General features: G+C 38.0%; 2 protein-coding genes across 2 annotated transcripts in view; one reads left to right on the top strand and one right to left on the bottom strand.

Moving 5' to 3' along the window:
- LOC134668980 (dehydrogenase/reductase SDR family member 4) overlaps positions 1-16,644 on the top strand; it is a 206,094-nt gene that overhangs the window by 116,221 nt on the left and 73,229 nt on the right. The window lies entirely within an intron of this gene.
- On the bottom strand, positions 4,119-13,432 carry LOC134668909 (opsin-2-like). Its single transcript, XM_063526412.1, has 8 exons — positions 13,304-13,432; positions 12,647-12,838; positions 12,104-12,313; positions 9,513-9,649; positions 6,072-6,237; positions 5,249-5,435; positions 4,355-4,437; positions 4,119-4,241 (listed from the first exon to the last, which is right to left on the bottom strand). The coding sequence occupies exons 1-8, from the start codon at positions 13,372-13,374 to the stop codon at positions 4,136-4,138; spliced, it is 1,152 nt and encodes a 383-aa protein (XP_063382482.1). The 5' UTR covers positions 13,375-13,432; the 3' UTR covers positions 4,119-4,135.

Here is a 16,644-nt window from a genome sequence, read left to right as displayed (position 1 = left end):
AGATTATGCCAAAATTATGCCAAAGTTTTAAGAAATATGCTAAAAAAATGCTAAAATGTCAACTTGAAATTAGATACTTAAAAGATATACATTTTTCAAATTTGATGCCTTTTTCTGCTGACAAGATCTGCTTGACCAACTTTATATAGTCCGTCGACGTCCATCCGTCCATAAAAGTCAAAATTCATATGAAAATATGAACCACATAAGGCGATGGCGCATATTGCTGCTGCCAAGTTGGTGCAAACTTGGCTTACGCTACGTCTTACGTAGGCGAACAACGCGCGAACGCGGCGCGGCGCGGCGCGGCGAAAGCGGCCGCCGCCGCGCCGCGCCGCGCCGCGCCGCCTGACTTTCGCGTGCAAATCGCGCCGCACCGCGTTCGCAACGAGATCGCTTACGTAGGACACTTCTATGGGCATCAAAGAATTGATTTCGCCGCGCCGCGCCGCGCCGCGTTCGCGCGTTGTTCGCCTACGTAAGACGTAGCGTTAGACTAAATTATGCTAAAAAATATGCCAGATGCTAAATGGAAAATTTTGGTGCCAAAGCAAGTGAAAATATGCCAGATCTAGCATCAATTATGCCAAGTTGGCAACACTGGTAGTGACTGACAGTGACATTGACAGATTTTTTTTTATTTGACATTGATAGATTGCGTCCAGTATTACCAGCGCTATAATAGATAATTAGATAGTCTGGCAAACCCTGTCAGAAAATACGAAAAGTTTTATAAAGCCATTTCCGTCGGGAATATATATAGGCGGCAAATTCAAAAATTGGAGGTGGCAAGGAAGGACCGCCTATGTAAAAATTAAATTTCCCGCCTTTTTCTACGGACACTGCACAGTTATACTGGGCCAAGCAAATCTTGTCAGTAGCAAACGGCGGCAAATTTGAAAAATCGCGGGTTAGCAACACTGTGTTCGAATAATTCGAAAATCGCGTGTCATCTGTGTTTTATCTGTGGAATGTGGATCGCGAATGACAGCCATCATCTTGTTTGTTTACAAATGGTTTACAATGTTTACATTCTGAATCGATTCTATTTCAAGAGATATTTCTGCTGTGTCACCATTAAATACCAATATATTAAATAAGACTGTGCTTAATTAAAGCTAAGGTGCCTACAATGCCTACAGTGCCAACTGAGAAATCTAATAAAATATGAAAATCCAGTATGACATCTACCTGCTGAAGCAATGATTTTATCCATACATTCTTGTTTAACGGCATAGTCCACTTACAATTTTATTTTGAGATCTTCAAATTAGTTAATCATTTTTATCAACATCACACACCGCTTTTAAATTGTCCGTCCATACGTATTAATAACAATTTCAAACATTTTCAATAGAGAATCCGCGAGTGACAATTTGAATTGACGTACGTGACAAGGCGCGCTCAGCGGAAAAAAAAGTTTTGGTTCGATGTACATTGTACATTGCTGCTTTTCTTAGCGCAATACTACTCTTTGAGTGTTGCCCTTCTTTAGTTTGCTTTACATTGCTACTGACAAGATTTGCTTGACGCACTATATATAGGCCTCGTGCATGAACTATAGGGGGCAGCATAGGATCCATCACATTTTTGGCGCGAGGCGTAAATGTGTCGTTTATGCTTTCGATGTAACCCACAAGATGGCAGAACCTACTATGCACAAGGAAATGTACCGACGAGAACGGTAGATGGTAGCTCAGCTCTTGCTTTGGCAATGTACCTAGTGTACCTACATGTGCACATATGTTTCCGATTCAGGCCACAAGATGTCAGTCCCTCCAACGCGCACGGTCCCACAGATTTTTCCGGATTTGATTAAATCCGCCGACTGCAATTTGTTTTAATATACTTATTCCATCGTTTGCCAATTGTTATCTATCTTTTTCTTACACTAATATTATCACCACTAAAAGGATTCTAGTGAAACTGCCAATGTTGATTGCACGGAAGAAAGAATGAGCGCGCCGTTCTTTGTTTTGTGGTTGATTGGTACAAATCGCACGCTAGATGGCAGTGTTCCGTGTAGTAAAAATCCTGCATCACGAAAGGTTTCCTCGGGCATAGACTATAATAACACGCGTAAGTACTAGACCGCCAATCCTCTTGACCAGCGAGTAGGTAACCAAAACGCTGCTTATTTTTGTAGTCGACATCTAGCGTATCGTATAGTAGCGGATTTGTGCAGTGTTGACATAGTACTTGACCATAAGCAGATCGTCGGGTGACAAGCAAAAGTCACTAAACTGCAAAACGTAATTCAAGACCAAAAAAAGTAAGAAATGAGGCCTCTTTTTTACTAGCGCGTCTTGTATTTATGGACAAATAAGTAAATAAAAGTACTTTATTAAATAGTAGGAGTAGAATTACTAAGGAATAAATTATCTTAGCGTGATTATTTATCAAAAGGAATTTACTATTTTACAAACAAATTATTGCAATGGCAACATTGTCGTACTTTTTTTGGTCTTGAATTACGTTTTGCAGTATAACTAACACCATTGAAATTATTGGAAAATAAACCGTGTGTGTAATAAAGTGCATTGTTACTTTAATTTTTTGATAGTACTTAGTGACTTTTGTTTATCACCCGGCGAGGTATAAATTCTGACAATAAAAAAAACACTTATTTTTCTTTCTGTCGTGGCCGCTTTTTTGACCGAGCGAAGCGAAGGTCTCCGTTTCCGTTTGGGCAAGAATGTTTCTGCCAGTATGTTCTCTTCTACATATCGCATTTCTCAATCGATTTTTATAGATTTCTGTGATAGCAAGTGGTATAAAGAAAAACTACATATTTTGCAAAATTTTCAAAATAGTTGAGCCATGCGGGTTCGAGGGGTCTACAACTCACAGAGCCATTAGGTCTAGTCTAGTAGTAGTAGTGCTGATGGGAAAGAAATTTCTAGCTATTATAGTTAGAGCTTTTCCCATCTGTTAACACTAAGTTGTTACCGCTGGTAACATTTTTGCTGCTTTTTTCTCAAACTCCTAAATTAGAATAGATTTATAGAATCTTTCGCTATTTTAGGACTAGCAGCAAAAGACTGGCTTTTGATCTCTCGTTAGCTTGTTACACATATAACTACTGGTTCCATGAGCTATAGACCTCGCGGACCCCCGTGGCTTCGCCATTTTGAAAAATTTTCGAAAACTGAATCGACAAACATAAATGACCTAATCATCGAACCTGCTCACTAAATTCCACGAGAATTGGTTGATTAATGCGACATGTAGAAGAGAACATCCAGACATAAAGTTGGTCAAGCAGATCTTGTCAGTAGAAAAAGGCGGCAAATTTGAAAAATGTAGGCAAATTCGAAAAGATATCGTCTCATAGTGAATTTCGCGCCGTTTTCTACTGACAAGATTTGCTTGATCATATACATTTACGAAATCATCCAAGTGAAACGTAGACCTTCGCTAACGCTCGGGCGATTAGGCAAATACATATTAAAAAAAGGCAAATCTAATAAACTACTCATGTGACAAATTTAAGGTTACATATATCAGTATAAATAAAACCACATTTTTACCACATTGTACCTTGAATATAATTATTTATAGATTATTGGCACGATTTGTGGCAAGTTTGCAAATTCTAAAATATGGATATACATGTATTAATAACTAGGCACATACGTTTTCTTGTCGAAGTCCTTTTAGAATCGCTATAGTCGTTATAATTAGGCATCCATTTCAGGTGTCAGCCACTTCAGCCAGGGTTCACTTAGCAATGCTCTACCATTCCGAAGAAAATTATTATTATAATTCGTGGCGCTTCCGTAAAACATCAGAAGATTTGAACATTCCTATAAATAAAATGGGTCGCTACCTAGCGGCCATATCTGTGCTGATTGTAACAGACGCGTTTTGTAAGGGAGTGAGTCTTTCTGTACCTAGTACATACTATTATTTATTCTGTGCCACGGCTAGATTAGTTCACGCTACGCCACTGCAGTTTAATCACATTGTAACTCCCTAAGTGCCAGTTGCACCAACCACCTTTGACAGACTGATCATCGTCAGCCGGCGCGCCCCGCGCCTTTACTATGAAACTTTCCATACATAAAAATTTTGCGAACTCTTTAACGTTCGTAACAGTTTGGTGCAACCGACCCTAAGTGAAGTGAGTAGGTAGTTAAGCAGACGCAGGTGGTGGCGCGGACGTGTTGGTGGTGGCCGTGGAAACCGTGTCGTCTGGCTCGTTGATTTGTAGCCAAGGCATGCGGCGTTGGAGCTCTTGCCTGTGTGCCAAAACAAATATTTTGCTTAATATTACAAATGTAAAGCAAACCAATATACTCGTAAAGAAGTTAAACTTAAATATATATAGCATAGTGTTACAGAACATACATACCTGTACTTTGGATGGCTAATGGCGTAAACCCAGGGATCTATGCACGCTACAGCTTTACACGCCACGGCGGGAATCATTGTAACCTGTAAAAGATATACATTATAATAATAGGCCTTTATCATCTGTGTCAGATGTTTTAAGCAGCATCTCGATTCCGACACTTGCGTTCGTGGCTTACCATTTTAGAAATGTGGCAAATACCTACGTACCTATATACTGAATCAGAATTACGTTAAATTGTTGTTTTGACTTGTTTGAATAAAGTCAAGATCTTCTGAGTTTGAAGTTATAATTCTTTCACACTGGGAGTTTTCACAGAGAGAGTTTTAAGAATTTAATTGAGTTATGTGATTTGACTTATTAAGTAGGTATTACAGCTCTGGAGCTTATTAGACATCAAATTTTTAGGTATTCAGATCAGATTTTACCCAGCTGAGCACCAAGTGATAGCAGCTCTTCATTTCCGAACCATAAAATGAACGAAACGATACCGTACGGGAGTCATGAATTTAGAACCCCGTAAGCGCTTGGCTAAACATATCTTAGGGCTCGATTCGGATTTTGAAATAGACATCTATTAGATATCTTTTAGACATCTCCAAGATACGATAACGATATGTTTAAGATCTAACCTGTCAAATTTGACATTCGCGCGATTCTGGAGATACTCTTGAACGATTTCCACAGGATATGATTTAGAGATCCAATTCACATCTAATAGATATCTTACTCAATGTAACGTAAAAGTGACATTTGGTTGCCCGAATTGCGCTGCAAAAGAGAACTAGTTGATATCTAAACTATAACGTATCTAGAATGGATCTAGTACGTGTCGTCTCTTGTGAATATCTTGAAGTTCGAATACGGCAGTCTGCGCACTTTGGCATGTCTTACCCCAGGTGTGAGCAACTCTTGATTGCCGAACGCGCCGATAAGCGACATGATGCCGTACGGGGTCCACGAGCAGACGAACAGGAAGCACACCGTGAGGGCCGCTTTAGCTATCCGGATCTCGGCCGACTCGGCGTTAGCCTGTTGGTTGGATCGCAGGGATTCTACGTTCATCTTTTTGGCCTGTGCTCTGAAAACAAACGCATGACACTAAAAATTATTGACCCTCGATTCACGTTTCGTTTTTAGGGTCCCGTACCCAAAGGGTAAAAACGGGACCTTATTACTAAGACTTCATAGTCTGTCTGTCTGTCAGTCACCAGGCTGTATCTCATGAAGCGTGATAGTTAGACAGTTGAAATTTTCACAGATGATATATTTCTGATGCCGCTATAACATCAAATACTAAACCAGAATAAAATGAATATTTAAGTAGGGCTCCCATACAACCATACAATGATTCTTTTTCAGTTTTTGCGTAATGAATGAATGTAATGGTACGGAACCCTTCGTGTGCGAGTCCGACCCGCACTTAGCCGGTTTTTATACTTTATTGTAATGGTGGACTATAAACACCAAATAAGACAAATTGTGCTGTAAGATCACCTTGAGAAGTAGTATATTGTTAAATCATTTAGATATACTTATTTTTAGGTTTAGTTTAATTTAAAAGTAATTTGTATGTTTAACATTTCTTTCTGTTATTCAATAAAAATTGTTTTATACATACCTACATATATATAGAGATGAAATAAAAATGCTAACTAAAAATGACATGCGCTAGAATAAAAATACTTTGAGAATCGGGACACAGGTCACATGTTACCTCAAAGCCGCTTCATGCGCGAACACTTGCTTGACGATACCGCTGTAGAAGTATACGATGGCAGACATGGGGAACACATAGCTGCACGTAAAGATGCATGCCACGAAAAGCTTGGTGTCGAACGTGTTGGTCAGGTAGTCGAATGTGCACGACGTCAGGAAACCCTCTGCAAACCAGTTCGTATAGGTACATAACTAATTAAAACTTACCTACGTATTCTTATAATTGTTAGAGTCTGTGCGGAATAGAGAAGAGTAGTGGAACGTATGGCCCAAAACATTCCACGACTCTTTCCGAACAGACTCTACAATCGGTCTATCAATATCTTAGGCGATTGTAGCTGAGTTTGGGACTAGTTTTCATAAGTATTAAATTTTTTCTTCCTTTTTAGGGTTCCGTACCCAAAGGGTAAAACGGGACCCTATTACTAAGACTTCGCTGTCCGTCCGTCCGTCTGTCACCAGGCTGTATCTCACGAACCGTGATAGACAGACTAGACAGTTGAAATTTTCACAGATGATGTATTTCTGTTGCCGCTATAACAACAAATAGTAAAAACAGAATAAAATAACGATTTAAATGGGGCTCCCATACAACAAACGTGATTTTTGACCAAAGTTAAGCAACGTCGGGAGGGGTCAGTACTTGGATGGGTGACCGTTTTTTTGGTTTTTTTTTTGTTTTTTTTTTTTGCTTTTTGGTACGGAACCCTTCGTGCGCGAGTCCGACTCGCACTTGCCCGGTTTTTCATACTTCAAATAAACTTCATATATCCAAGTTTTAGCCAGTCCTATAATAACTTTTTTTTAACAGCCGCCTGTTTTAAACGGCAGACCTATAATTAGTGACGAAGTTCTTAATCGCGTCTTTTGGTCTTGGTATTAAGCTTAGAAATGAATAAACAGTGGAAAAATTCACTGTCTCGGGCGATGCTTGAACTTGCGACTCTGGATCACTAGCCTATCGCTCTGCCAACTGAGCTACCGAGACTTCACTCGATAACAGCGGATATTTCCACTATATCACTCATATCCGGGCGTCTTAACGAGGCGCGTAGCGACATCTACCTACCCTAAAAGCTCTTCTTAAGCGGCCACTAGAGTTCCAAGTCATATTGGAAATTCACCAGTATACGATGCGCCACCCAGTACTAAAATAAGTAACTTATTTTTTAGCTTTGTGGTATCTTTTGCACACATTTCTACTGGATACAATATAACTTAGGCTCACTTGCACCATCCCACTAACCCATGATTAAGCGGTTAAACCGTTAACCTAGTGTCAAATTATGCTGGTAACCATGGTAACTCCAGGTTTAACCGGTTAACCCCGGGTTAGAGGAACGGTGCAAGTGGGCCTTATATTGGTACTAGCTGTTGCCCGCGACTTCGTCCGCGTGGAATCTTTATCTTCAACATTTTACATCTTTAGTACAGTCAAGGAATTTAAATTCCGACCCATTTCGTACTTTGTCACAGTGAAAATCAATATGAAAGCCGCTAGAGACCTCATACGGTTGTCACTGTGACAAAGTACGAAATGGGTCGGAATTTAAATTCCTTGACTGTACCTATAATTTTCATATCCAAGCAATATTTAAATTAAGTACTTTTCTTTTTTAGCAAGTTGTATGAAGTTTTAAGTCAAGTGAAATTTGATGTTGGTTGCTGAAATTACTTTTCTTGTATTCTCACAATAGGTACCTATTATGAGAATATGCCCTTATACAAAAATTCAAGTTCCGCACTCACAAAATATCTGATCTCCATACAAACTTTCAACCCTTTTCTCACCACCTTGGGGGATGATTTACAAAAATGCTTGAATTAGTTTTCTTGTATTTTAATTTAATACCTTTTTACAAAGTTTCAAGTTCCTAGCTTAAAATAAAATTTGCACCCGAAGACGAACTTTCATTCCCTATTTAACCCCCTTAGGGGTTGAATTTCCAAAAACGTTGCAATCACTTATTTTTGAAATCGGCTATTATGCCTTTCTAAGAAGTTTCAAAGCATTTGTAATGGATTAAAATTTTCAACCACTTTTTAACCCTGTTAGGGGATGAATTGTACTAAACGCTGAAATTACTTTTCCTGTCTTCTAATAATATCCCTAAATACAAAAATTCATCTCCACCACTCGAAATTTTTTTTGATATCCATACAAACTTTCATCCCCTTTTTCACCACCTTAGGGGATGAATTTTCAAAAACGCTGAAATTAGTTTTCTTGTATTTTAATAATATATCTTTTTACGAAGTTTCAAATTCCTAGCTCAAAAGAAAACTTTAACCCCATACAAACTTTCATCCCCTTTTTAACCCTGGTAGGGGATGAATTTTACAAAACGCTGAAATTACTTTTACTGTCTTCTAATAATATCCCTAAATACAAAGATTCAAGTCCCGCGCTCGAAAAATTTTTTGATAAACATACAAAATTTCAACCCCTTTTTCACCACCTTGGGGGATGAATTTTCTAAAACGCTGAAATTAGTTTTCTTGTATTTGAATTTGATACTTTTTTACAAAGTTTCAAGTTCCTAGCTTAAAATAAAATTTGCACCCGAAGACGAACTTTCATCCCCTTTTTAACCCCCTTAGGGGTTGAATTTCCAAAAACGTTGCAATCACTTATTTTTGAAATCGGCTATTATGCCTTTCTAAGAAGTTTCAAAGCATTTGTAATGGATTAAAATTTTCAACCACTTTTTAACCCTGTTAGGGGATGAATTTTACTAAACGCTGAAATTACTTTTCCTGTCTTCTAATAATATCCCTAAATACAAAGATTCATCTCCACCACTCGAATTTTTTTTTGATATCCATACAAACTTTCATCCCCTTTTTCACCACCTTAGGGGATGAATATTCAAAAACGCTGAAATTAGTTTTCTTGTATTTTAATAATATATCTTTTTACGAAGTTTCAAATTCCTAGCTCATAAGAAAACTTTAACCCCATACAAACTTTCATCCCCTTTTTAACCCTGGTAGGGGATGAATTTTACAAAACGCTGAAATTACTTTTACTGTCTTCTAATAATATCCCTAAATACAAAGATTCAAGTCCCGCGCTCGAAAAAAATTTTGATAAACATACAAAATTTCAACCCCTTTTTCACCACCTTGGGGGATGAATTTTAAAAAACGCTGAAATTTGTTTATTTGTATTTTATTAATATATCTTTTTACGAAGTTTCAAATTCCTAGCTTAAAATAAAACTTGAACCCCATACAAACTTTCATCCCCTTTTCAACCCCCTTAGGGGTTGAATTTCTCAAAATCGCTTCTTATCTCTTGTACACTTTATGAATGAAATCTGGTGTGAAAATTTCAACTTTATATCTTTTGTAGTTTCGGCTCTGCGTTGATGAATCAGTCAGTCAGGACACTTGCATTTATACATATAGAATAGATTATTTAGCAGCTAAATGATACCTGGCACATATCGGCCCCATATTTTAAACAGCGGCAGCAGAGCCCAGGGCGTGCAGTAAATCCAAACCAACGCCATTAGTAGCAGCACCTTCCCTCTCGACAGGCGACCGTCTAAAGGCCGTGTGATGGTTGAATGTCTGCAAGAGAATGTACCTATTATTTTAGCACAATTTCATTATATTGATCATAAAGCATTTATTACAACAATCATAAGTAATACCTACATAGGCAAAGGGTTAGGTAAGACATATGTAGGTAAGGTAGAAAAGGGGTTTCAGTCGATGTGTGGAAGGGCGGCACCGTCGTCGAACCCAAGCCACCTGGCGGTGGACTTAAACCGGTGGCGTGTGCCTCAGATGCACATGCTGGTGGCGCGTATAACGGCGATACTGATCCTGCATCTCAGCCAGCCCGGTATGGTGCTTAGAGAACGGTTCCACCGTTGAGATATGGTTTCTGCCATATGTTTTATAAAGGAGGACATTTGGCGTGCATAAACGTTCATTATATTTATATCATATCCATACCTCGCAATCGAGGTAGCAAAACCGTAGCAGTTGCACATTAAGGTTGACGCATATATACGTATTTACTAAGTCAAATACAAAAACTATGTTTTAAATTAATTATTTAAGATCTGTTTGCGTGTGATTACGCTGAATAAGGTATTTACATCCTTGTGCTATACACACATCATTACGTTATAAGTAGGTAGAATTTATTTTGTATTTCAAATTAAGAGTAAATAAATTGTGATCAAATAAACACAAATTTAAAGAAGTAATTTAATAATTTACTTTCCTGAAACACATTTTTAACTTTAAAATTTAAAAAATAGTGGCTTTGTTATCCTGAGTCATGATGATGATTCATGACATATGAACGCTAACCTTTACATTCAACTGTCATTTGCTACGGTTTTGCTAACTCGATTGCGAGGTATGATCATATCTAAACACACGATTGTACGCTAAGTTAGTCGTTTACCTATGCCAACTTTTCTTTGTGAATATGTCTCTCACATTTCTTATATCATTCAATATATCTAATTTGTTGATTACAAATTAAGGTACTTACCGTAAAATGGGGTGAGTTGGGTGAAATTTGACTTTCAAACCTCGATAAAATTTTATTTTTACACGTGGAAACTGAATGGTGTATGTATATAATAAGTGGTTCGGACGTTTGTATTTTAGTTTGTATTTTATTTTGGGTAGTTCCATTTCATAACTTTGACGATAAAGAGGAAAACCCACCTCACCCCGTAGTGCCTCGTATTTGGGGTGAGAGGATTTTTCATACAAAGGTGATTTTGGAAGATTGTTGGATCGATTTTTTTTATTATGCCCCAAACATTCCATATCAGCTTTTGTAGTTCTAATTTCGCCAAAAATACTTTCTTTAGACGAGCCTGTCAAAATTATAATGTTAACTTCATAAATCTAGATATCTTCTCATTGTCTTTCGGTAAATATAGTAGTGGTCTGCGGAGCCAAATATTTCCATAACAGTGTAATGTTATTACATACTTAGTTTAAAAAAAAAGTCATAGTTTTACAGTCTTATGCAATGTATGTACTTACGTCTGTAAGCATGATCGATACTTGGTACTTTATGAGTTGTGTATTCAATTGTTACTTCTGTGCATCTTCCTATTTATAGGCAGAACCGAACTAGCCCTGTTTCTACATATTATCAATATCATTATTTTATATTTAATGGAACTATAGGTCTTATTGTATATCTGCAAGCTTAAACATATTTGTATGCGACTGTTTGTTTCCTAAATAAATTAAAAAAATATATATATGCGTATTACTATAGCCCCATTTTAAATTGGAATACATTATTTTTGTAGCAGTAGCCTTAAAATCCCTTCTCACCCCCCTCTCAAACCTTCTCTCCCCATTCATAACCCAACTCTCCCCGCGAAACCTATTACTCACCCCGTTTTACGGTACGTACCCGTTTAAATCAAATCACCGCACTACTCGCTAATATTACACACATTTTTGTTAGGTACAATTTAACGCTTAACTAATTAGAATAGAATAGAATAGAATGTTTTTATTCGTGACAAAAATTACAGTATCAATAGCTAGTTAGTAGTATTTATGTCTCATTGCGGCAGCACAAATGGCCTCTCAGCCTTTAAAAAAATTCTACGTCGGTGGCAAACAAACATACGGGCCGCCTGATGGTAAGCATTCTCCTGGTATGGACGCCTGCAACTACGCGTTGTGTTACATGCGCTTTTCCGACCCTAGTACTCCGCACCCTCGTTGAGCTCTGGCAAACTTACTCACCGGGTGCCGTGTGGTGCCGGCATCAGAAAAGAATAGCACCACCCCATCTCGTCCCGTGGGTGTCGTATGAGGCGACTAAGGGAAAACTGGCGACAGATATGCATATGAGCAAGGCTCGCCCGTATCCTTAGTATCACAAGAGCTATGCGCGCGCCACATCGAAAAAAAAAGAACTTACTCACCGGCAGGAACAGAACACTATGAGTAGGGTCTAGTGTTTGGCTGTAGTTTTCTGTAAAGTGGAACAAGGTGGGTAGAGTGGCAATAAGAAACACATTTTTTTACCTATCAAAGGCGATGACAGCGTTGGTCATAGAAGCCCCAATACCACTGTAGGCACCCATGAGTGCGAATATCTGGCACCCCAGGTCGCCTACCGCGAATCCTTTCATGGCACTGTTATAAATAAATATCGGTGCTTTCGCCATCATTATGAAGTCGAATATAGACAGTTGCAATATCAAAAGATTGCTTGGCGTGCGAAGACTTTTCGTTCTGTAAACAACAAGAAATTCGTTAGATCACAGGGGTAATCTAGTATTACCTGCGCTATATAGAGTTAAAAAGTTTTGCTAAGTTAGGGTTTACTGTGCTTATGAAAAAAACTTTTAATTTATTTTTTTATGCGGAGTGGTAAACGATAGATGGATTAAAGTTCGATGGGGGAGAGCAACGGTGGACATCAGAATAATAAATATCAAGAATAAAGTTAATAAATCTAAACAAAAACCGTAGGAACAGCGGCGTTGAAGGCAAGTAGCGAAAAAATTGTAGAGTAACGTAAAGCGAGCAATTTTCCACAATCAAAGGATTTGGATGTTTACTCACGTGGAGAATATAAAGATGACGAGCCCATTCCCAATGAGGGCAGCGGCAGTGAAGAAGATGTAGAGCAGGGCGAGCGCGGTGTGTGCGGCGGCGGGGGGCGCGGGGTACGAGAGCCAGTGCTCGGGGACCGCGGCCAGGTCGGCGCCCGTCAACCCCGCGCCCAGCATCTCTACGCCGTCGATGCCATTTGATCTGGACACCAGGGACATTCAGGGTATTTTTATGAAAACAATTAATTTTCTGGTAAATAAACTGCATTAACACATTCAGTGCCAGCCCGAGCTACGCGCTACGAGCGTAGCCGATAACACGGGAAAAACCGTATGTAGTCGCTGGCAATGAATGTGTTAAAACGTTGGAAATGTAACTAAATAACAAATTTCGGGTGTCAGAAATGATGGCCATATAAGTACCTATGTTAGTTAATTACTTTAGTTAGGTGCCTACCCATATTTGTCAAGTCTTTACCTTCTATACGTGGTGGGCACAACAAAAACGAGCGAATACCCTATTTATAATTTAAGATATATTGGATTTTTAATATCCTATTTTGTAAACGTATATATAATAGGTATGTATAATTCTTGGCATTGAGTGCCGACATATTTATTTATACAAATCATGGTGATGTATAAGTGGATCGTTGATGTCTATTACCTGAGCGGTGCGAAGTACGCACCGTATTCACTTCTTTCCGTGTGGTTGTCCATGAGATGTGTTGCAATCATCCTGTGAGCAGCCCTCGGTAGTCCTCCCCTGATCCCACTGACTGACTGCTACCGATCTGATACGCATTTAACTTTTATATCAACAACTAATAGGATTGCAACGGATTCACAGATTATCCACGCAACCGGATTAACCGAGGTTTTGCGCGGCGACACTGACACAGATTTGTGCTGAAAAGGCGACGATTTGAACGAAATCAAAGGTGATTAGAGCTTCCGTGAACTGAAGCCGTACTTAGTACAAATGAACTCTAATGAATCAAACAAAGGCGGAGGCGTAAAATAGTCTTACTTAGCGACTCTGAGGATTCTTTTCTGCTTTTCCGATGCCGAAAACACGAGGTCATTTTTTTCATAAAAAATATTAAATAATTCATAAATATGTAGGTACAGTCAACTGTAAAAATATGGGTGCATAAATCATATCAAATATATGTCCCAATACCTTTTATGTCAGCGAATTAAGAACTTTAGGACATATTTTTGAATAAGTTGGCTACACCCATATTTTTACAGTTGACTGTACCAAAACGGTTAATGTACCTACTCTCTTGCTTATATGTACTTGAATATTAAATATATTAAAAAATAATGACCCTTTACACTTTTAAGGCTTTTTATGAACACTGTGGCGCTACGATATTCTTTGCATCTTTTATATGTTTATTTCGTAAAACGATAAAATAATAAATAAGAACATTAATATTCAAGTAGGCACCCATTAAATTAATAAAATGGAAAAGTTAAACCAAATAAATATATTCAACAATTTTAATAGACATCACAACAACCATTTGGATTGAGTACATATTACAGTTTCCTATACGTAAGAATTTTGTACAATTACCATCGATACAAAACATTCTAAGTTGTATAAAAGTGACCAATTTACGAATTGGCTGATCAGTCAGATAACGACCTCCGTCGTTAGGGTAGACAACATTTAATTAACACATAGAATTATTTAACTACCTCTAATTACGTTTTCATATACTAGCTTTCTAACCAGTATTATCCAGTATACATTGTAAAAACTCCGAAGATTAAGATTTTAATTATTGCATATACTCGGCATACAGAATATTTAACATCATCCCATGTATCAATCCCATAACATCAATTTCATAGGCCATATGCGAAGTCTCAGTTAACAATAGCATCCGAATTTCTTTGACTTTTAGGTGAATAAATATTGTTTTATAATTTATAACAACTACCACACAGATTATAGTTTCCTCTAGAATAATTTAGAAATACTGGACGAAAGATTTATTAGAAAGGACATTGGAAATAGCTTGCTCTCCCTCTCAGCTCTCCAGGTTTAGTTTGCTGCACAAAATGGCAACTCCCTTATGGGGCACTATAGCTACAGTCATGTGTAGGTACTGAAAGGCTGTGAAAGATCTAGGGTAGGTAGGTACACTGGGTACACATACATATATATTAAGTTTATTAGACTATAATTGAGTCTGATAATTAGTATACCTAGTATAGCATGCACGTCAGTCAGGTAGGTACAGCCGGAAAAACCTTACGAGAATATAACCAACGGAGTGGTCATTAACAGGCGTTCCCCTCTGTCGAAAAAAGGCGGCCAATGGTCAACCACATGTCAAACACATGTATTGACTGACGTTTATCTGACATGGCTATGTTGACGTTACGTATACATTTCATGTGCCCCTCCCCTGCAAAAAACGGCAGACTATTTTGTACCGAAAATTATAGACATGGCGTCTCCGTTGGTTATATCCTCTAAGGGAAAAACATCCACGGGATCAAATAAATATGTAAATCGCTAATCTGGATAAATATATACGTATAATTATGTGTGTAAAAATAGATTATATTGTAATTGTCGTTGTTTTAAATGTGAATTGAGCGTCACTGTTAGGCTCTAGAGTCTCTAGACACATCACTTACTAATTGTCACCAAAGCAACATGAAGAACAGTTTTCCAGATCCAACAGCTTTCATTGTCAGCGCATTGTTAAAAATAGCAATAAAATAATAGATAATCAGAACTACTCGTACTTATGGATTGCCCGAGGGATTATGCAAATGGATTGCTAGCTTTTTGTCCGGCAGACGCGTACGAGCCGTATAGTAAACGGAAGCTGCTTCGATAGGCGTCCCGCAAGGTTCCGTGCTGATATTCCCAACAATGACATGTTGTCTATTGGGCAGGAGCACCTGAATACCAGTTTGGATCCTTCGACTCAGCCCAAAGGCAAGCTGTGCGAATCGTCAACGATCACAAACTCACAAGCGATATTGAACCTTTAAGTCTGAGGAGAGACTGCTTCCTTGTGTGTATTCTACCGCTCTTGTACAATGAATGGGATATGCTCTGAAGAATTCTACCCATTCTATCAACGCATCGCTTGGACATAAATGATCGCCATACCTCGCAATCGAGCTAGCAAAACCGTAGCAAATGACAGTTGAATGTAAAGGTTAGCCTTCATATGTCATGAGTCATCATCATGACGCATGATAACATAGTCACTATTTTTTAAATTTTAAAGTTAAATTTGTGTTTCAGGAAAGTAAATTATTAAATTACTTCTTTAAATTTTTGTTTATTTGATCTCAATTTGTTTACTCTTAATTTGAAATACAAAATAAATTCTACCTACTTATAACGTAATTATGTGTGTGTAGCACAAGGATGTAAATACCTTATTTAGCGTAATCACACGCAAACAGATCTTAAATAATTAATTTAAAACATAGTTTTTGTATTTGACTTAGTAAATGCGTATATATGCGTCAACCTTAATGTGCAACTGCTACGGTTTTGCTAGCTCGATTGCGAGGTATGATGATCGCGCACTGTGCGGTCTAAGAGGAATTTCCACCCGCGAACGCTTCGGGTGTAGAATGAGCTGCTGAGGTTTTTTCGTGAGGCTAGAGACTACTATGGGGTTCTTCAAAAAAGGAGTGTACAGGTTTTTAAAGGGTCGGCAATAACTAAATATACCTACCTAAAGTAATTAGTAAATAAACGATAGACCCGACGTAAAATATCGCTGAGGATGACAGCCATGCTAAAAACATTACCTATTCTAGATTACTACTGTGTCAGCCAATTAACAAGGTCTCATTGTATACTTATACGCCTCTTCGTGTAAGATCAATTGACCACATTCTACGTGTAAATATTATATTTATATAAAACTCCAAATCAAGTTACTACAATATCCACTCCTATCTACGATTAACAATCGTATTATCACATTTTAATAAGTTTGTTTTAGCAAAATTAAA

This window comes from Cydia fagiglandana, chromosome 11 (assembly GCF_963556715.1).
Source record: "Cydia fagiglandana chromosome 11, ilCydFagi1.1, whole genome shotgun sequence".
NCBI lineage: Eukaryota > Metazoa > Arthropoda > Insecta > Lepidoptera > Tortricidae > Cydia > Cydia fagiglandana.
This window is presented reverse-complemented; position numbering and strand designations above follow the sequence as displayed.